We start from the raw sequence: 23,192 nt of genomic DNA on the forward strand, positions 1-23,192 counted from the left end.
TAGATCTAATCAACATCTGCATTGAATTACTCATCATGAGCATTAATGTCGGACCGACCCCAAGTTCGATGAAAACCTAAAAGCGCTTGCCTAGTTCTATGACTAGTTACTCAAAGCTAGGGCCAGTAGGCTTAGGTGACCCTATCGTCACATGGCTAAGGGGTACGGAACCCACAGTAGTGACTCCATGGTCACTCCCTTGGTTTACATTGGTGACTCTCTCATCAGTCACATATCCTGTTAAAGCTAGTGACTCGATCACTCATTTGTAAAGGGTGCAGAACCCATGTTAGTGACTTATACATTTGTCACTCATCAGCTTAGGACTATAAGTCCTGGATGGTTATCATGATCATTGTTTAATATTATATACATGCAATATTGAGTTTTCTTGATGGGCTTTGGCTCATGGGTGCTATGTGGTGCAGGTAAAGGGAATGAAAAGCTCACCCAGCCTTGAGTGGAGAGCTTAGGTGGCGATGTGTACATATGCGGTCGCTTGACCACCACGGACAAGGAGTTCTCAGAGGAACTAGGGGGTTTACCCTATGCCGCAAACTGTATTGACCATTTTGGATTGTAAATAACTTGTAAACGCTTTTATGGGCCCATGAACAGTTTTATGTATTAAATAAAATATATCATTTCCTTTTGATTGGTTTTACACCTTAACCTATTAATAACACCTAGATGCACGTTTATAACCAAAGAACTCGATTAGCGAGTTAAACACGGTTCAAAGGTCACCGTAACAGTCTTGAAGTAACCAAGGCGTTACACCAATCATCCAGACTTGCAAAAGGAATTCTGGAACTGTTGAAGGACGGGGAAGTTAAGGAAAATGAGAGAGTGTGGGGGTTTTCAAATTTTGAATGGAAAGTGTGTTTACGGAGAGACAATTATTGAGTTTTATACTTAAGACTTGGAGAGGAAGCAGCTACACCCCGACCATCAGATTACCTACGATGTAAGCACTCGAGAGTGATCCAACGATCATATTCTAGAAAGGCACGAATCGTGATCATTGGCCTTGGGAAATGACGTCTTGGGTATGGAGTGAAAAGACACCTAGAGTACGGAGTGGATGTTTTGAGTAGTGGAATAAACTTCTCATCGATTTCACGGATTGATGGGACCAGCAATCGGGAGTCAACATGTGGCACACACTTTTTAGAGAAGTCAGAGGAAGTCCAAACATCACCTCCCGAAGACCTTTTTGGATTACTCCTCGATCTAAGTCTCCACTGTCCAAGGACGAGTGAAGACTTGGGGGGGAAATGTTGTCCGTGTTTTGACCATCTGACATGTGGCAATTGGGAGTAATTAGCGACAGGCCATGGAGTCCTCGAGATGTGAGTTCATTGATATATTTCAATTTCAGCCAAGTTGGGAGTGCCTCCAGGTGAGGTTATGTCCCTAGGCCTTATCCTAGGCAAGGGCATCTCCCATTGAGATCATGTTCCGAGCCAGCCTCCGAGATGTAAATAACTGCGTGAGGCCATCATCTGAGGTTTTTCCTCGGGAAGTGGATGCCTCCAAGTGACGTCACACCCTGAGGGGCTCTTTTAACTTGGCCTTTCTCCAAGTTAGGATTCCAGTCCTCGGGTCCAGGAGTAATGTCAGGTATCGATCTACTGCGAGTGTGGGTCTCAAGAGGATCGTCTGACAACTTTTGGTGATCCTCGATTAGTGGTGTCGAGTTCATACACTCGACAATTTGCATTTCCCACAACGCCACCTGACATGGTAAAACGTGCGCCACACCCTTACAAATGCAGGTATCTTCCCCGTAAAGGTGGTGTGTGGATTTCTGTACTGGGCCTCGTAGAATCTGCGTGGACCATTGTCTTTATTGAAACAAAGCCCTTTGTGTATTAATTTAACATTAATGCCCTAATATTAATGGGAAATGATTAGCATTAATGACACAACCTCTATAAATAGGGCTAGGGTATCTCCTTGAAAATGCTTTGGTTTTTAGAGAGAGAAAAACTATGTCCTCAGTGTAATATATACGCTGCCTGATAATCACCATTAAAGCTTACTATCACAAATTTTAAACTCACTAAATAATAGAGACTCGTGGACTAGGGTTCTTTATAACCTGAACCACGTAAAACATGAAGTCTTTTCTTGTTTATCTTTTGATCTCTCAGATTAAGTTGGCAGCGAAAAAGATAGTCCAATAGTCAATATTTATAGAGTTGGCCACTATTCATAGACTTCAGCATCCCTTAGAATTTGAGACTTACCCTATGGTTTGGAGGAAAGAAAAATGAGAAAATAGAAAAAATTGAAGAAATATAAAATAGGACTGAAAGGAAAGAAAATGTCTTACACTTTATCTTGTTTGGTAGGACGGAGGTAAATAAAATAAAAGTAAAACTATGGGCATGTTCGGTAACTCTTAAAAAAATTGTTTATTGTTTTTTTAAATAAAAATATGAAAAAATAGCAAGAAAACACGTTCGGTAATTAATTTTTGCTTTTTATTTTTTAAAAATAAAATCAAAATTAATTAAATTTTGAAAACATAATTTTGATGCTTTTAAAATTTTAAGAAACATATTTTCATTTCTCTCACCTTCCTCACGCTTTTGAGCCTTCCTCCCTTAGCACAACAATGGCGATTTCTTCTTCAGACTTTCAAGGTTTATTCTCCACTCCGATTTAATGATTATCATCTCATTCTTCACGTGTCTATGATCTATTTTTCAATCTCTCTCTCCCTCTCTCATCTGATTTGTTTCCCTCTCATCTGGTATGTATGGGTATTTATGATTTTGAAGGCCATTAAAATTGTTTTTGTATTTCTTTGATTTATGCTAGTAATATTTATTTTTTTTATGGGTAATTAGTCTATTCTTTGATTTTTTGATTGTTGACGATATCTTTTGTTGATCCTTTGATAGATCCATATGAGATTTTGAATTGCTTTGATGGGTTGTGCTCAATCTCGTATTTCTCTGATTTTGGGGTTTGGACTTGAGTTTGAGGCAAATCACTGCTTAGATTTTACTAGATTTAAACTTATGACTGATTTTAGACTTATAGGTATCTTTAATGGAATCTATTTGTAAGTTTAGGAAATCCATAACTAATTTTAAAAAAGATCCCTCTTTTTTTCAGTAGAGGTCGATATAATAAGATTTTAATGACTCAATGCTACTTGGAGTCTATGTTCTGTAATACCATAAATCTAGTTGTTTGTTCAGTTGCAAACTCACAATAATGCAATCTAATATGTTGCTACAATTATTGGGTAACTTTAGAGACATATGTATTTGAGGTTATCTTGTTTTTCTAACTTATATTACATGTTGCATTAGTTGTCATCACATTCAACAGAGTATTAGGTTATGTTGCAGTAAATATGAAGTGCTTACTCTCTTATTACATGTGCTTTATGTAGGAGAATTGATGATCTAAGCTTGGAAGATTCTTCTCTTAATTTCTTGGAAAATCAAACTAGTTTGTCCATTCTGTATGGTTCTTCCTATCTAAACTCAAAAGAACAATCACTTGACTCTATTATGAAATTTCAATTTAGTTGACATTCTTTGAAAACTGGGTCTGTAGGACTTTGAGAAACTGTCGATTGTCTGGTGAAATTCCAAGACGAATTGGAAGACTGGTTCAGTTGCAACAACTATAAGTAGGCTTGTTATCTGCAATTCTATGTGATCGACTCTAGTCACAGTACTATCTTTTCTATTGTTATGTATAAGGTGTATGGTTTTTATTTCTAACAAGGACACTTTCTATAATTGATTGTTCCATTTCATTAATTTGTTATGTTCATTCCCACAGGGACTTAAGCTTTAACAAGTTGATTGGCTCAATACCAAACTCATTCCAAGACTTGTCAATGTTAACTTACCTGTGAGTAGATAAGACTCGTCTTTATAGTAATGTTATGTTCAATAATCTGAAACTTAAAATCTAAGTGTATCGTCGTAGAGTGCATTTGGGAAATGGTTTGCTATAAGGCTAAACAGTGTCAAAGTTTCTGTTAATCCTATTCACTATTCTGTTTGTATTTTCAATATATATTTGTAAGAATCATACAAAAGTGTTTTTAACTTAGGGCACTTTAAAATCTACTCCTTACCCTTCACAAGTGTTTTCACAGTTACTCATTTGATCTTTCAAGCCCTTAATTCTAGTTCAAAATAAAGAGAGCAATAACTCTGTTAAAACTAATAGAAAAACTGACTTAATAGTCTGAAAACTTACTTAGCTGTTTGTGGACCAATCACAACAATTATGTGTATTTTTCTAATGTAGTTTCTCAATTAGTAACAATGATTATTTTGGCTCCTGTTTTCCTTGATTGCATATCAAGAACATCTTGATTTTGAAGCCAATAAACTCCATCTATATGTATGTAAGGATAAGTTTGATTTGATAACATAAAAAGGTGCACTCGCGGACAAGATCAGTGCAGAGTTGCTCAAGTCTCTTGTAACCCTGACAGGCAAGACAAAGTAAGTTACAATCTTCTTGTAATCTCACTGTCATTTCCAACCAAAGAGAAAGCCTATTAACATGCAAACACTTTAATTATGATTAGTATTCCCCAACTCCTGTGCACCAAACAAAGCTTATATCATACATAGTTGTTCCCACTATATGTCATAATAATCTACTTAAGGTAAAGCTATAACATCTTTAATTCTCTATACAACAAACAACTATCTTGTTGACCCCCTGAGCCTTATTATTTATTTATTTTTCCTTTCCAAACGAACAAAGCTGGACCACCCGTTTCTGCACCTCCAAGAACAGGATTTTGACCACATACAAACTCCTAAACTTTAATCATAATATTTAATTAGCAATTAGATATTCAAAAGAAATGTTTCTTTGATTACAATGCCACTTAATTAAGACCATTTCAGTTATTGTGATGATGTAAGCAGGGTTGCTGAACGATTTCAGCATTCCATCTCAACCACATCTCATTATTTTAGGAAGGTTTTGAAGGCAATATGTCGTCTATCCAAAGAACTAATTACTCCACCTTCATATGATGTAACTCCTCCACAAATTCTATTCGATCCAAGATACTATCCATTTTTTAAGGTACAAAAATTTGAATTATTTTTTCTTTCTTTCTTTCAATATTCAATACAAAAAAATCTAATAATTTATTTTGTATTTTAGAATTGTGTTGGAGCTATAGATGAGACTCATATTTCTGCGCATGTTCCAATTGATGAACAAATACCATATCGAGGTCGAAAAGTGGATACAACTCAGAACGTTATGTGTGTATGTTCATTTGACATGAAGTTCACATACGTTGTCCCTGAATGGGAAGGATCAACTAACGATGCACAGATTCTTCTAGAATGTGCCACAAACCCAGATTATGGATTTCCAATGCTGCCCCAAGGTAAGTATTTATCAAACATATTATGTTGATTGACATTATTTTATATTAAATATCTATAAGTAAAAACTAACATGAATTATCATTGGATCAGGAAAATATTATCTTGTTGATTCTGGTTATACAAACATGCCTGGTTTTCTTTCGTCATACCGAGGGGAAATGTATCATTTAGGCCAGTACACAAATCTTAATCCCATAGGAAAAAAAAGAGATTTTCAATTATCGATACTCTTCCTTGAGAAATGTCATTGAGCGATGTTTCGGCGTGTTGAAGGCTTGTTTTCCAATCCTAAAGAAAATGCCTTCATATGATCTAAGAATACAAAAGTACATTGTCATTGCTTGCTGTGGGATTCACAATTTTATAAGGACAAATGCAGAAGCAGATATATATATTTTGATGGAGGTGAAGGAAGTTCTGAAGTACAGGCCACTACTTTACAAAGCATAGATGGAACTTTGATTGATAGTGTAGAGTTGCTGATACAGTATTTCTAGAACTCATATACGTGAAATGACTCATGTTCGTGATGAAATTGCTGACCATATATGGAAATCTAGTCGACGATAGTGAGATTGAGGAAATCTAGTCACAATTTTATAAGGACAAATGCAGAAGCATATGTATATTTTGATAGAGGTGAAGGAAGTTCTGAAGAACAGGTCACTACTTTACAAAGCACGGATGGAACTTTGACTGATATTGTAGAGTTGCTGATACAGTATTTCTAGAACTCATATACGTGAATTGGCTCATGTTCGTGATGAAATTGCTGACCATATATGGAAATCTAGTCGACGATAGTGAGATTGTGTAAGTACATTAGTTGATTATTATAACTTGTTTAATACTTTACTTTAAGTTTGGACAATTATCAGTTCATACATTTTTATTTTACTATGTAGACTTTATTGCTTTTGTATTATCTCATGAATAGATATTAAGTTTTGAAATTTGAGATTACTTGGATATTATTAATATGATTTTTTTTCTATAATTTTCTTATTTTTTATTTTAAAATAATAAATAGTGTTCACAATTTTTTTTTAATTTTTTAGTTTAGAAAATAAAAATAAAAAATAAAATTTCAAAAAAAAATGTCTACTAAACATGTTTTTTATTTTTTAAACAAAAAATAAAAGTTACCAAATACATTTTTATTTTTATTTAAAAAAAAAACAGAAAACAAAAATTGTTACCAAATGTATTTTTATTTTATAAAAATAAAAAAACATAAAACAAAAATATATTTTTATTTTTGAGTTTAAAAAATTTTAAAACAAAAATTTTACCAAAAACAACCTATAATTGAATAATTTTATATAATTTTTTTTGAATTAAAAATAAAAATAATTAGTAATTTTATGTGCATGTACATAATAAGAATCTTTCTCTCCACTTTTCTCTATATTTTTAGAAGAACAAAAATTGATGCCATACTAATTTTTTTTCCCGTCTGTTTTTTTCTTTCATCCTCTTTTCTCTCCAACCAAACATTTTTTTTTTCCTTCTCTTCACTTTTCTCTTCAAATTTTCCTTTCCTCCATCTTTCTGCTCTAACAAACATAAGGTTGGTATTAGTAATACCATGCCTGTTTGTTTCGGTTCAGTTCTTATGCCCTTTAGAAACTAAAACAACAAGAAACTTAGTACTGGACTTAATATTAAAAGAGTAATAATAGATCCACTTTTAATTTTCACACTCAAATTAAACACTGTACATATTTTTAAGTAGTATCCAAATAATATTTAATTTTTATACCAATTTGAGTGTTCAAGTTGGGACTGCACGTTGAAAAGGCCACGAAATTCCATTCCCAGTAATCAAACAAACGTTTATGCCAGCAAGTCCCATGCTGGCTCTGAGCCCCGCCCGAGCCCGAGTCTTCAAACGCTTTCCCTCCTTTCTTTCATACACCTCTTTCTCCGCTCCCAACTCCCTTAACGATATACTCTCCTTATTCCTCTCCAGCCAAAATTTCAATCTCCAATCTCTCCTTACATCTCATGCTCTCATCATCACTTCTGGTAACTCCCACAACGTCTTCACTGCATCAAAGCTCATCTCTCACTATGCCTCCCTCAAAGGACCAACATTTTCTTCTAAGGTTTTTGGTTCGGTTCATCTCAAGGATACTTTTCTTTGGAACTCGATAATCAAAGCCCACTTTTCTAATGGCGATTGCTCAGATTCCCTTTACTTCTTTTTTCGAATGCGAGCCTCTGGTTTTGTTCCCAACGAGTTCACTCTTCCAATGGTTGTTGCTTCATGTGCGGATTTGTTTGTGCTAGACCATGGCAAGAGCATTCATGGGCTGGCTACCAAAATCGCGCTTTTTCAGGCGAACTCTGCAGTTGGGTCTTCTTTTGTGTATATGTATGCCAAATGCGGTGAGCCGGGGGATGCGCATTCTGTGTTTGATGAAATGTCCGTGAGAGATGTGGTTGCTTGGACCGCACTTGTTATTGGGTATGTGCATAATGGTGACAGTGAGAAGGGCTTGGAATGTCTTTGCGAGATGCATAGGATCGGTGGTGATGTGGAGAGACCGAATTTCAGAACGTTGGAAGGTGGGCTTCAAGCCTGTGGGAATTTGAATGCATTGGTTGAAGGTAGGTGCTTGCATAGTTTATTGCTGAAAACTGGAATCGAGTGTTCTGAAGCAGTTAAGTCTTTGCTTTTGTCCATGTATTCCAAATGTGGTACTCCCGTGGAAGCTTATTTTTCATTTTGTGAAGTAATGAACAAAGACCTTCTGTCATGGATGTCAGTTATCAGTATTTACTCCAGATTTGGGCTGATGGATGAATGCTTAAGTTTATTCTGGGAAATGCAGATTGCTGGGATAATCCCTGACGAAATTGTTATCAGTTGCATCCTTCATGGTTTTGGTAATTCCTTATGTATCAGCTCGGGAAAGGTCTTTCATGGATTAATGATAAGGCAAAATTATTTATTTGGTGACGTTGTTCAGAATGCAATGTTATTTATGTACTGCAAATTTGGGCTGTTAAATCTTGCAGAAAAGCTCTTTAGTGGGAGGGTGCAATGGAACAAAGAGTCCTGTAGCTCTATGATTTCTGGCTATTACAAGATAGGATATAATGCAAAGTGCATAGAATTATTTAGAGAGATGCAGTATCTAGGCATTGAAGCTGATTCAGAAAGTTTGGTATCTGTAATTTCTTCATGTTGCCAATTGGGAGCAACAGTTCTTGGTAGATCACTTCATTGCTATTTAATAAAAAATTCCATAGACAAAACTGTCTCAATTTCTAATTCACTCATAGACATGTATGGTAAGAGTAGTCATTTGACATTAGCAAGGAGAATATTTTGCCGGGCACAGAGAGATATTATAACTTGGAACACAATGATCTCATCCTATATTCACAATTCACATTTTGTGGAGGCAATAGCTCTATTTGATCAGATGCTTTCAGAAAACTTAAATCCAAACCCAGCAACATTGGTAATGGTGCTTTCCGCTTGTTCTCATCTTGCTTCTCTTGATAAAGGAGAAAAGGTTCACCATTACATTATGGAACGAGGACTTGAGATCAACGTATCTCTTGGAACTGCATTGGTTGATATGTATGCAAAATGTGGGAAACTTGAGCAATCTAGAGAGCTGTTTGACTCAATGAGAGAGAAGGATGTTATTTCCTGGAACGTTATGATCTCAAGTTACGGAATGCATGGACATGCCAAATCTGCAATAGACATATTCCAGGATATGGAACATTCTCACGTACAACCAAGTCAACTGACCTTTCTTGCTCTTCTCTCAGCTTGTAATCATTCAGGACTTGTTGAAGAAGGGAAATATCTCTTTAATAAAATGCAAAAAATTTACGCTCTGAAACCCAATTTAAAGCACTATGCTTGTATGGTTGATCTTTTTGGTCGGTCTGGCAATTTGCAAGACGCTGAAGCTTTGGTTCTCTCCATGCCCATCTCTCCTGATGGTGGAGTGTGGGGATCTTTGTTAAGTGCCTGCATAAAACATCATGAATATGACATGGGAGTAAGAGTTGCCAGGCATGCTATTGAGTCTGACCCAGGTAATGATGGATATTATATATTGCTTACGAACATGTATAGTTCTAGTGGAAGGTGGGATGAAGCTGAAAATGTAAGGAAAATGATGAAAGAAAGGGGTGTGGATAAGGGAGCTGGGTGGAGTGTAATATGAATTAAAGAGATTCTTCTTCAATTTTGTTACTGCAAACTCTTTCTCAACCATAGTTAAAGGAGTCTTGGGATCGACCTTCTATTGACTGATGAAAGGATGAAACCATTCATCCCAGTAGGTGTTGGTACATCAGGCGAAGTGGGGCTAGAGCTGCTTCTAACATGAAAAGACAATCGGGTAATACCACAATTCACTTGTTCCACCTTTTCCCCTTGTGGAAATCAGATATTTGAAATAATTATGGAGTTATGTATGCTGTAAATAGTCTCTCTCCCTTTCTTTGTCAGATGATCACATGGATAGCTTTTCAAATGAAGGAGAGACTGCAAAATGATTCTGAAACTGTGATGGCACAATTTCTTCTTGCAGGTTCTTGAACCTATGGTTCCATAAGAATATTGGGATAAATCTACTGACTAATAACTAACCATTAGTGAGATCAAATAATCTGTTCTGCAATTATTTATGATAGGTTTTTTTTTCTCCTTCACATTTCTGCATTCTGTTGATAATTTTAAAATATGCGTAAGGATTCTTGGTGGATGATACCTTAGCTAACTAAAGGGACTTAATTTGTAATACCATATTACAGGTCTATTCAAATGGATTTTGCTGTTTTCCCAAAGTACTGCCTTCTTCCCTACTGCGTACCTTACTATTTGGTATGTTTTATTTCTTATGTGCATAGTTAATTACTTGATAGTAAATATCATATGGTAGCCAGTAGGGGTAGCTCAAACGGTTGGGCAGCAAGGAGTCCCGTTGAAAATTTAAATAGTTATAACATATGGCTGGTCTATAATATCCTATGACTTAGCTTATCACACAAAAAATGCAAGTGACTATACTGATAGATACTAGACAGAAGTAATTGTTGGCATAGGTATATTTTGATACAGATTTCACTTAAACCTTAGAAGTTATATGATTTTTAGATCCTACTTTGAATGGAAATTACATGCTATGCAGGAAACTGTACAAGTCATTTTAATGATCAGTTTCTATTTGAAAGGTTTTTCTGAAGTCAGGCAGGTTATTTTTTTATTTTCATTTTTTATGGTACATCTTAGCAGACCAACTAATGAGAAAGAAAGAGCAGAATAGCTTTTACAGGTTCCTTCCTTTGAATCAGCATACTTGTACTTTAGAAGTCAAGCTTCTAAATTTTATAACTGGTAATTCATCGTAACCCCCGAAGTACAAACTAGAGGCTAAGATTAGGTCTCATGAAGATTATAATTTGTCTATCCTTGTATAAAATTATGGACTTAAAAAAAAACTCAAGAAAGAAATAGGAAATCCATGGTTTAGGCTTAGCCGTCACTATTGACCAAAAAAAATAAGACAACGTTTATAACATTATAGTCAACATAAAAATCGTTAAGAGGCTAGAAATACAGATTAAGTCAGCCTCTTCAAAAGAAGTAACTTGAGTTGTGACTTATTATCTGTCAGTTTCTATTGAAATTTAAGTGTACTATTACTTAAAAATTAGGTCTTTTGGATGTTAGGTTCCAACTTCTAGACATGAAATAATTGTTTATACCCAAATATATTCAGGAGAGAATTAAATTATACTCTTTGAAGGGTATTTCACACTGCCCGTTATAGATGGTCCTGGCTTTTCTTTTGGTCAATTTTCAGAAGGTATATTTCACCAGTATAATATTATAATGAGATTTAGAGTTGACATATGTCATAATCTTATACCGTTACGCATTCATTATTCAAATTACAACATGATAACAAGTAAATAAAGCCTAAATAGAGCGAACAACCTAAGCATCTAAGTTCCACATTTGGTATATATCCATTCCATGAGGTGAAAACACTATCAGATTAGAGTAGGGTGACATTACATGCGCAAGCTACTTTTGTGGATCAGTGGATCTAAAACAAGCACCCACTGAATCACGCAAAATACTTTTGTGCCAATTATGAGTTATGTTGATCAAGCACCATCTTTAATGGCTCACACCTTTTCACCTTTTACTCCAAAAAGGAGAAATACCTTCTCTAACTGAGCTCTAACTTCAACTTTATGCTGAAGTAATTACACTATGCTACTTCAGCAATGAGCAATGTGACTTTGAAGCTAAATGAGAAAAGTCTCGTATATCCCTATCAAAATTTCATAATTATAGAAAAGTTTTATTTTTATGATTTATTTTTGTTATTTTTATTATATTTCATTCTTAAGTTTTAGAATATTATATTAATATTTTTAAAAAAAGAAAAATATACAACACAAAAAATTGAGAACAGAAATAAAGTACTAATAACATTTTTTTTTAAAAATGTAATGTTTAATTTTTCTAGTGTAACAACTAGTTAATTAAATGTAAATTTATAATTTTTTTTAATTGATATAAAATTATTTATTACTTAATTATCTGTATTAGTATTTAAATTACATCAATATTTATTTGTTAGTTGAATAAATTATTGAGGATTAAAAAGAATAAAAAGAAGAATTTCTTCTTGGACTAAAATTTGATGTAATGATTGGCAATGAAATAATAAAGTGATGTGATAAATGTAATAAAATGAAGTTAAGTTGCTTTAAATTAAAATTATGACTGGAAATGGCGTTATTTGTGGGCGAAAATTAAATACTAATATTTGCTATCTATTAGATGTTACTTTGCTCAACATTATTAAAATCAATATTTAGCCGGCGATTGAAGACCAAAAGTTGTAGAATACTAAACTTATCTCAGCAAGTTTTTTTTTTTTTTTCGAAATGTACAGCAAGTTCAATATAATATGATATATTCCAGACTTATTCGGTTGGCAAAATAAATATATTAAAGAATGATTCTTTTGTGCAAGTATTGAGTTTGAACTGACCAAACCCAACGAGCCAGAAAAATGAAAGGTGACCGAACCCATTACTCATGTATTAAATTAATGTTAGGCTTAGATGCATGTCGATGTAGCCAATTTTATTATCGACCGACCCAAGTAAATTGAAAAATAAATTAAAAATTAATATAGATTATTTCTTATAACGTATGATTGTTAATTTGTTATATATATTACCTTAAATGAATTTTCCGCCACCTGAGAATAAGACAAGTAGTCTCTTTGACACTGCGATTTTATAATTTTGTTAGTTTAATGTTGCGGAAATAACAAAGCTATTAGCTTTTGAAGAACAATGAAAAAAATGTATTAATTGTTGATAATTAATTTGTACAACCAGACTAAGGGCCATATATATAGGCTTTAGAGGAGGAATACAATGATCAAGAATTATAGAAGGATTTGTTACAACAAATAAAATAACCAACTCCTAATCAACCTAAAAACTGAACTATAGTAACAGAAAAACAAAACAACAAAAAAGGATTATAGAAGGTTTGAGGAAACCTGTACAAAGCAGGGAAAAAGAAGAAAATAAATAAAGTGTAAGCCTAAATTCTCAATAGCCTCCCCTCAAGATGTTCTGTGGATATCATCAAGAGCAAGGAATGGAAGAGGTTTAGTGAAGGCATCTGCAAGTTTTAAGTGGCTGCTGACAGAGACTAATCTGATGGTTGAGTTGCGTATCTTATCTCTGATAAAGTGACAATCCAATTCAATGTGTTTAGTGCGCTCATGGAAAGTTGGATTGTTGGTGATATGAGTAGCAGAAATGTTGTCACAATAGATGAAAACAAGGGCTGAAATATCGATTTGAAAGGCTTTTAATAGATATTGTAGCCAGGTGAGTTCACTGGTAGTAGCTGCGAGAGCTCTGTACTCCGCTTCAGCAAAAAATTTGGAGATGGTGGGTTGTTTCTTGGATCGCTAGGAGATAAGGCAGTCGCCTAAAAAAACACAGAATCATGTAGTAGATCGTCTAGTCATCGGGCAAGAAGCCCAATCCAAGTCAGAGAAGGCACGTAGATGGAGAGAGGAGGAAGAGGGATACAATAATCCTTGGCCTAATTTGTCTTTGAGGTAACGGAGGAGATGGTGCACTGCCTGTCAGTGAGTGGTTCGAGGTGAAGACATGAATTGACTGAGATTGTGGACAACAAATGTGATGTCAGGCCGTAATAAAGTGATGTATAAAAGCCTGCCAACCAGCCGTCTGTACTGAGATGGGTCGGAGAGTGGTGTGCCTGTAGAAGCATCCAATTTAAGACGAGTGTCCATAGGGGTGACGGTAGGTTTGCAACCCAAGTACCTTTGGTCATCAAGCAATTGCAAAGTATATTGCCTTTGAGATAAGAACAAACCAGTAGAGGACCTCGCAATCTCAAATCCTAAGAAATACTTGAGGGGACCAAGAGCTTTGAGGTTGAAATGAGAGTGCAAATAACGTTGGAGCTAGTGCAGATTGGTCAAGGTAGGGCCTGTGATGACAATATCATCGACATATACGAGAAGGGAAATGAAGTCTAGTCCATGACCCTTTGTAAAGAGGGTGTAATCTGCCTGACATTGTGTGAAACCAATATTAAGTAAGACCTCAGAAAGTTTGGTGTACCATTGCCTGGAAGATTGTTTGAGCCCGTAGATAGACTTGTGTAGTTTGCACACCATCGGAGGACCTATAGAGGAAGAAGGAGGTGTTAATAAGCGATGGGGTAAAGTCATGTAAACCTCTTCATTGAGTCGCCATTCAGAAAAGCATTGTTAATATCAAGTTGAAGAGTAGGACAATTTTTTATAGCGGAAATGGCGAGAAGTAATTTAAGTGTAACCATTTTAGCTACAGGAGAAAAAATGTCAAAAAATATATAATCCTTCTTGTTGGGAGTATCCCTTGGCAACCAAACGGGCTTTGTATCGTTCTATGCTACCATCACACTTGTATTTAATCTTATAGATCCATCGACAACCAATGACTTTCTTTTGTGGAGGTAATGGAATAAGGGACCAAGTGTGGTTGAGTTGCAAAGCTTGTAACTCTTGTTGCATTGCTTGTATCCAATTGGTATCAAGGGTAGCCATCTTAAATCAGGTAGGTTCGGCATTAGTAGAAACTGCAAGAACAAAATCTTTGTGAGAAGTAGATAGTCTATCGTAAGAAATAAAATGATTAATAGGATAAGGAGTAGAATGGTTTTTGTGAGGGGAACTATGACACTCAAAATCTCGTAGGTAAGTAGGAGGACGTGGAAGCCTTGTCGACGAAGAGGTTGCATAGACAGAGCCTGATTTGGTGGGGAAGGAACTTGAGTTTCGGATGTGGCATCTATAGTGGTAGGGGTTGATTGTGCTAGAAAAACATCATCATGAACTGTATGATTTGTAGTGTCATTAGAACCTTCTTGTAATGAACTTGAGTAATCTGAAACAGGTGTGTGAGAAATAATAGGAGGAAGAACAGTAGAGGAAAAAGGATCAAGTAAAACAGACACATTGTTGAGAGTAGTAAATGGAAAAATATGCTCATGAAAAATGACATTCCTAGAAATAAATCATTAGAGCTAAAGTGTCTTGTTGCTCCTGAGTCAACTATCCAAGCATTATTAGAATGGGAATTGACTGAGTTAGATGTGGAAAGAATCATACCTGAACTATCAGCAAGAGGAGAGGAAGTAGAAGAAGTTATACCAGTTTGTTGACTTGCAAGCAAGGTGAGTAGTTGTTGGTATTGTGTGGCACTTAACTGAGGCAAGAAAGTGTGAATCTCTGTGACATTTTGAGTTTGAAAATCACTGGTTTGGAGTTGATTAGCAGCTGCGGAGGACTGTTGTAGCTGAGGAATGGTGGAGATTGCTGGAGGTGAGGACTGTTGTCGAGGCTTATTGTAACTCGGAGGATAACCATGGATTTTGTAACATTTCTCAATGGTATGTCCATGAACATTACAATGGGTGCAGAACGGCCTATTCTTGTGTGGTGGATATGATTTTGTGGACCGTGAGTCAGTTTTAGAGGATGAGGAATTTGCTCCTAAGAAGGCAAAAGCCATGGGCGGATTGCTTGAAGGTTCTGTATGTGGTGTAGCCATTGCATCACCCCTTTGATTTTCCTCCTGAGTAACTAGATTAAAGACTCGACTAAGTGAGGCAATGGATCCATCAGTAAAATATTGCCTCTCACTTGAGAATATGAATCTTTAAAACCCATAAGAAATGACATTATGTACTCCATATTATGGTGTTCTTGAAGAGCCTTTACACCTCCACAGGTACACATATTACAGGTGCAAGAGGGTCGATAGTTGGATAATTCTTCCCAAAGAGTTTTGAGACGAGTATAGTACTGACTTACAAATTGGAGTTCTTGCCTTAAGTTCATTAAATCACGTCTGAGGTTGAATATATGAGGACCATTCTTTTGCTGGGATCTTGCTTTGAGATCATTCCAAATTTCGGCTGCCGATTCATCATAGATGATACTAGTTGAGATTTCTTTGGATACAGAATTTAGAATCCAAGAAATAACAATATTGTTATTTCTGATTCAGGCGTTGGACATGAACGAATCAGATTGGGACAGTTTGGAAATAGATCCATCAAGAAAACCTAACTTGTTCTTTACTGAGATAGAAAGTTTCATGGCGCGACTCCATGAAGAGTAGTTGTCCTGACCAGCAAGAAGCTGGGACACAAAAACATTGTCGGGATTATCTGCGTGGTGAAGGTAATAGGGGTCTGCTGGATCGTCAATGACAATTCTTGATGTTGAGCTTGGATTGTTGACCTGAGTTGCCGGAGTTTGAACTCGAGCCTGGGATTCATCGGAAGCAGAACTATTGTCGGCAGGGGAAGGAGGCGAAGACATGTTTGGATACGAGAATGAAGGTGAGAATCAATTGTAAAACACGGCTGGAATCGGATAAGAGATGCGCGCTAGAAAATAGGAAGATGAACAACCTCCTTCGCCGGAGGAAAAAAAAATGAATGAGAGAGAAGATCGGATCTTGGGAGATCTAAATTTCCCTGGCTAATATCATGTTGTGGAAAGAACAAAGCTATTAGCTTTTGAAGAACAATGAAAAAATGTATTAATTGTTGATTAATTTGTACAACCAGACTAAGGCCCATATATATAGGCTTTAGAGGAGGAATACAATGATCACGAATTATAGCAGAGTTTGTTACAACAAATAAAATAACCAACTCCTAATCAACCTAAAAACTGATTTATAGTAACATAAAAACAGAACAACAAAAAAGGTTTATAGAAGGTTTGAGGAAACCTGCACAAAGCAGGGAAAAAGAAGAAAATAAATAAAGTGTAAGTCTAAATTCTTAATAGTTTATACTTTGTTTGGCCATGTGATTTGTTCTATTAGTTTGGACATTGAGGTTTTATAAATTATTTTTTTGAATCTTATGTTTTGTAAAATAGTTCAAACAAATTCTTATATTTAATTTTGATCAAAGTTTTTGAACTAAAATCACAAATACTTTGCCTAATTAATAATTTAGAACAAAAACACCACTATTCTGTCTAATAATTGTGTTACTATATTCAATTTTTTGTTTATCAAATCAGGTTTATAGGTCTATTTGAATAATTTTACAAAACATATACTCCAAAAAGTAATTTGTCAAAACACAGGATCCAAACAGGTAATGAGACAATATAATGTTTAAAAATGTATAATTTTTTTTTTACAAAAACTTTCAAATTGGCTATTTTTTTTATTACAAAATATATGGTTTCCTAAATATATACCTCACAAATATCTATCATATATTAAACATTTGAACATCAACTAATAAACTAATAAAACTATTAAGAATAAACTAAAATATTGAGAAAGAAATAAGGAAATAATTTTTTTGTGTTTTATAATAATGGAGATGGACCTATATTTACAAAGAAAATATGATTTCATTATGGTAATCTAAATAGGGTTTATACTTTTTTAGATCCTGTGTTTTGTCTCATTACCTGTTTGGACCTTGTGTTTTGATAAATTACTTTTTGGACCCTATGTTTTGTAAAATGGTTAAAATAGAACCCTAAACCCGATTTTGATCAATGTTTTTCAACTAAAATCACAAATAATTTACCAAACTAATAATCCAAAACAAAAATAAAATCATTCTGCTTAAAAACTGTGTTGTTATATTCAATTTTTTCTTTATCAAAATTGAGTTTAGGGTTCCATTTTAACCATTTTACAAAACATAGGGTCCAAAAAGTAATTTATCAAAACACAGGGTCCAAACAGGTAATGAGACAAAACACAAGGTCCAAAAAGGTATAAACCCATCTAAATATAAGAAAATCAATGGAATAAAGGTAAATACAATCAAGAATTTATGATGATATTTGACTTGTGAGATTTGGTGATTATCCATTACTATGGATATCTACTTATATATTATAATATGAGTAATGATATGTGCACCCAAAATATGCACCTAAATATTACACAGAAAAACGTGACACTTTAGTCTAGCCAATCACATTTATCAAAATTGGGACCCACTGTTTTAAAAGCAATGTCACGTCACTGTGTGTAATGTTTGTGTGCACATATCATTACTCTTATAATATTTCTAACACTCCCCCAAGGATGTCCATAAAAACCTTGCTAGCAAAACCCAGTGGGACAAAAACTCAGTCAAGGAAAAAAAAAGTGCAGTGTGTATTTACTCCCCCTCATTTTGACGTTCATGGAGATCTTTTAATCGACGCACTCCAATCTTATGTACCATCTTCTCAAATGTTGATGTTGGTAATGACTTTGTGAATAAGTATATGAGATTATCACTAGATCGAATTCGTTGAACATTAATATCACCACTCTTTTGAAGACTATGTGAAGACCATGAGAAATTTTTTTTTGTCTTAATTGTGACCAAACCAAAAAGGGCAACCAAATATTTTTTTTTCAAGAGTCATTTTTCTCACACAAAACAATTAATATTACGACAAACCTTAACTGTAGAGAGAATATTGACTAAAATTACACTTAATCAATTTGGAAAAAAAAAATCAAGCAAGATTTTCAAACCCCACACAATTCATTCAGTTTTCTTCCCCCCTTATTTTTTCAATATTCCCATTTTTTTTTACTTTGTTTTTATTATTGTATGACCATAACATTTCCTTTTGCTGCTAACAAAAATTCAAAACCTGAAAAAATAATTACCAAACGATCAAAAATTAAATGAGCATTATAATGTTAGAAAAATTATTTGATCTATATAACATGCTTGAGAGTGTTGGAATAAAAATAAATTTTTCGAAAGCACAAAATATTATTAGGAGAAAACATCAACACAGAAGATGAGACTTACAATTTTTACCTTTTCTTCATTCAAAACAGGTATTAGCGTGTGAAGTGTAAAAATAGGGTCATTGCCCATGTTGGCAATTTTGGTCTTTTTCTGTAGTACCCAATGAAGACGTTGTCACACTACACCAGTGGTAGCCCTTTTCAATGGTAGAGTATCATCTACATAGGTCTAATTACACAGGCTCAACTTACTCAAAGCTGGCTTTCACACATTGGCCTAGGTAGCTCTATTCTCTCAGAGGAACTTGAAACTGAAGAAATTATGTTAATTTTGCTCAATACACTCTTCGTAAGCATTTTTCCCAAAAATATATCATGAAGAAAATTTTATTTCGAAACCAACATACTTAGCATGACATATATTGAGGTAAAACACATATTGGACACACATATACTTAGTGTGTGAAGTGTAAAACTTCTTTCACATTTTTTGGTTCAAGTGAAGAGGTAAAACACACATATTGGACGAGATTTACATACATTTTCCTTGTGACCTTGCTTTCTTCTAAATCTCCTAGAATGAGATCATCTGGATGATTCTTTTTAACCCTGGATGAAGGATCTCTCTAAATTGGATCAGTCATAATTTTAGGCATTTGCGTCTCTGTGTGTTCAGATGAGGATGTATTCGATGTGTCGGGTGATGATTCAGTTTCAGTTCTTGTGGCAACAAATAGAAATTTTGACACATCATTTTGGACTTTTGATTGATCTGGAGATTCTTCCAAAAATTTATCTATCTCCTCGTCTTCAGTTGAAAATTTTGAAAAATCTTTGTAATCATCATCAACAACATTAGCAGACTCCATAATAGTTTGGGTTCTCATGTTGTACACACGATATGCCCTACTGTTTATGGAATAACCAAGAAATACACCTACATCACTTTTAGCATCCAATTTTCTAACATTTTCTCTATCTTTCATTATGTAACACATACACCCAAAAATGTGAAAATAACTTACATTTGGAAGCTTACCTTTCCAGATCTCATAAGGAGTTTTGGCAGTACCTGGTCGCAAAAACACTGTATTTATTGTGAAGTAAGCAATATTAATAGCTTTTGCCCACAATCTATTGGACAGTTTCTTGCTATTCAACATTACTTTTGCCATTTCCTGAATAGTGCGATTCTTTCTCTCAACAACTCTATTTTGCTCAGGAGTTTTGGGAGCTGAAATTTCATGAGATATTCCACAAGATGCAGAATTCATCATACACAACATTCTCAAATTCTTTTCCATGATCACTACGAATCCTAACAATCTTGCCAATATTACAATCTTTTTCAACTTTTAATTTTAAACAAAGAGTTTTGAAAGCTTCAAAAGTGTCAGATATTTCTCTTAAAAATCAACCCAAGTAAAACAAGAAAAATCATCTACACACACAAAAATGTATCTTTTTTCCATTTAATCTTTCAACCCGTATTGGACCTATTAGATCCATGTGAAGCAATTCTAAGACCTTGGTGGTATTAACATTTATGATATCTTTGTGAGTGATCTTTAGTTGCTTACCAAGTTGACAATGTTCACACTTACTGGTAGATTCTCTACCCAGTTTCGGCAAACCACGAACAATACCTGCATTTGACAATTTTTTCAAGCTTTTGAAATTAATTTGACCAAGTTTTTCATGACACAAATCAGTAGAATTGCTTGTGGCCGAGTGACATGACATATTTTGAGAGAGAGTATAGCAATTATCAACTGATTTGAATCCTTTTAGAACATAATTTTCATTTTGATCAATCATACTACAATCATCACCGAAAAAATTAACAGTGTATCATTGATCACAAATGTGACTTATGCTAATTAGAATAGCTTTCAATCCATCAAACAACATAACATTTTTCAGTTTAGGCAACCCTTCCAAATTTAGGATTCCCTTTCCAAGGACTTTACCTGCTACACCATCACCAAAAGTGACTTTACCACAATTTATAGTCTTGAAATTGATGAGAATATTTTTCACCTGTCATATGTCTAGAACATCCACTATCACCAAGAATTATATTTATAAGTTCTATGACAAGTAAATGCAGTAAGACAATTATTGTCATTCTTTTTGACATATTTTTGTTTAGGCGCAGGATGTTTCTTTTGCACCTTTATAAAATGGGGTCCTTGGCAAATGACCTCTTTTTATAGTGCAATTAAGTTCTATGGCCTAGTTTCAATAGTTTTTAGCTAAATGGGCTATTTTATTAATGAATTTTTTATATTACCCATTTTACCCTTAAAATAAAATAATAATAAATTAAAACAAAAACCCTAATAATAGCTATCATCTTCTTCCTCTCACCCATCCAGCCACACCCATCCACAACTACCCACTATCATCCCCTGCCGCCACCACCACCACCACCACCGGCGACCACTGCCCCCTACCGCCGGCGAACACTGCTCATCACTGGCTGCGACCATTTCTCCACAAATCCGACCACCACTCATTCAAAAGGTTGGTTTATAAAGTTTTTTTTATTTTTATAAAATATGAGATTTTTGATATTTTTTTTGTAGATTTAAAATGCAAAATGATTGTTTTAGTATGTTGAAAGTATAAGTAAGAATTTAGGTTTATTTCTGGAGTTTTATGGAGGTTAAAGCTTGAAAATTTGAAAAAATTAATGGTGGTTTCGGTTATTTTCGAGATAGAAAAATCCAGAATTTTTTGACAACTTGTCTAATTTTTCGACAAGGAGTCTAAATTTTAGACCAGTAGTCATATTTTTTCGACTACCTGTCTAAAATTTAGACAAATAGTCTAATTTTTAGACGGGTTGTCGAGTTATCAGACAGGATATTTTATTTTCAGACAGGTTGTCTAATTTTCATATAGGTTGTCGAATTTCTAGATTTTTCAACTTGATTTTCATTTTTTTATATAACTTTTTAATCAAAGTAATACCAATAATTTATATTTGTTTATTGTATTATTTTTTTTAGATGTCTTTCAAAAATATTGTAATATTATGTGATGGAATGTGGAAAAAGAATGAGGACTCATGGAAATGGATTTCAAATGGCTCACGATCAAGATCAAGTTTGGTACAAACTAACCTAACTTATGAGGAGTTAGTTGAACATATTTATGAAGTTACAGAAATCGATCGCAACCTCTTCGATATAGAATTAACTTACAAGATAACGACAATGGTGGAGATTGAACCAATTGTAATAAAAAATAGTAGAGACATTGTTAGTTTCTTTACATGGCAAGAGCGTGATTTGGTTCCATTATGTGTGGGTTTGATCAAGAAGATGGAAAATATGCTCATTAAGGATAAACTTGTTACTAATATTGATTCTACTACAAATGTTAATTAAGATCCAATAACCTACATGAGAAAGTGTTGTTCTTATACTATAAACATAATCATCATAATAGTACCTCAATAGATTATCTACCACTCAATCCTTGATCATCATAGTAGTTTGATTGAAATATGTATCACTCGATCTGTAATCATCATAATCTCATAAAGATTAAGTTTTGTTTAATTTTATAAATTTTTAAACAAGTTGTCGAAACTCACGACTAATTGTCAAAAATGTATAATTAATTAAGATCCAATTCTACATGATAAAGTGTTGTTCTTATACTATAAACATAATCATCATAATAGTACCTCAATAGATTATCTACCACTCAATCTTTGATCATCATATTAGTTTGATTGAAATATGTACCACTCAATCTGTAATCATCATAATCTCATAAAGATTAAGTTTTATTTAACTTTATAAAATGTTAATTGAGATATATGTTCTTTTATTGTGTTATTGGAGCATTTTTAGACATTTCAAACATTTTAGACAACCCTGTCAAAATTTGAGACTAGTTGTCGAAAGTTTTAGACTAGCTGTCAAAATTTTTAGACAAGCAGTCGAAATTTCAGACTAGTTGTTGAAATTTTTAGACAGGCAGACGAAATTTTAGACTAGCTGTCGAAAGTTTTAGACAGGCCGTCAAAATTTGAGACTAGCTGTCGAAATATTTAGACAAGTAGTCGAAATTTCAGACTAGCTGTCGAAAGTTTTAGACAGACAGTCGAAAGTTTTAGACAGGCCGTCAAATTTGAGACTAGCTGTCAAAATATAACACAAAGAGGTCTGAAACGGAAACATCCAACACAAGTAGTCTATAACAGTTTGTGGTATACCAGAATAGTTTTATACATAAACAAAATACCATTCCATTGCCTTTGCTAATAAATATCCAATTCAAGTCATACTATAAGAGTTTGATACATAAATAAAATACCATTCCATTTCCTTTGCTAATAAATATCCAATACAAGTCATACTATAAGAGTTTGATACATGAACATTATCATACTACAAGGAGAAGATGGCTGTCCGGTAGAACAATTTTGAAAGTAGGTTA

The 23,192-nt window shown here is 34.2% G+C and overlaps 1 protein-coding gene and 1 long non-coding RNA gene across 3 annotated transcripts; both read left to right on the top strand.

The window, feature by feature from the left end:
- Window positions 1–2,527: 2,527 nt before the first annotated feature.
- LOC133805591 (uncharacterized) lies at window positions 2,528–4,323 on the top strand. The gene is made up of 4 exons (XR_009878987.1): window positions 2,528–2,651; window positions 3,413–3,484; window positions 3,580–3,699; window positions 3,811–4,323. It is a non-coding gene; the product is annotated as an uncharacterized LOC133805591 (long non-coding RNA).
- Window positions 4,324–7,167: 2,844 nt separating this feature from the next.
- On the top strand, window positions 7,168–10,220 carry LOC133805594 (pentatricopeptide repeat-containing protein At4g39952, mitochondrial). 2 transcript variants are annotated; one of them, XM_062243775.1, is made up of 2 exons: window positions 7,168–9,772; window positions 9,883–10,220. In XM_062243775.1, exon 1 carries the CDS (start codon window positions 7,238–7,240, stop codon window positions 9,593–9,595), a length of 2,358 nt encoding a protein of 785 aa, XP_062099759.1. In that variant the 5' UTR covers window positions 7,168–7,237; the 3' UTR covers window positions 9,596–9,772; window positions 9,883–10,220. The 2 variants fall into 2 exon arrangements, with proteins under 2 accessions (XP_062099759.1, XP_062099762.1); XM_062243778.1 differs by having other exon boundaries at window positions 9,965–10,220.
- The last annotated feature ends 12,972 nt before the right edge of the window (window positions 10,221–23,192 follow it).

Source organism: Humulus lupulus, chromosome 1, assembly GCF_963169125.1.
Source record: "Humulus lupulus chromosome 1, drHumLupu1.1, whole genome shotgun sequence".
Taxonomy (NCBI): Eukaryota; Viridiplantae; Streptophyta; class Magnoliopsida; order Rosales; family Cannabaceae; genus Humulus; species Humulus lupulus.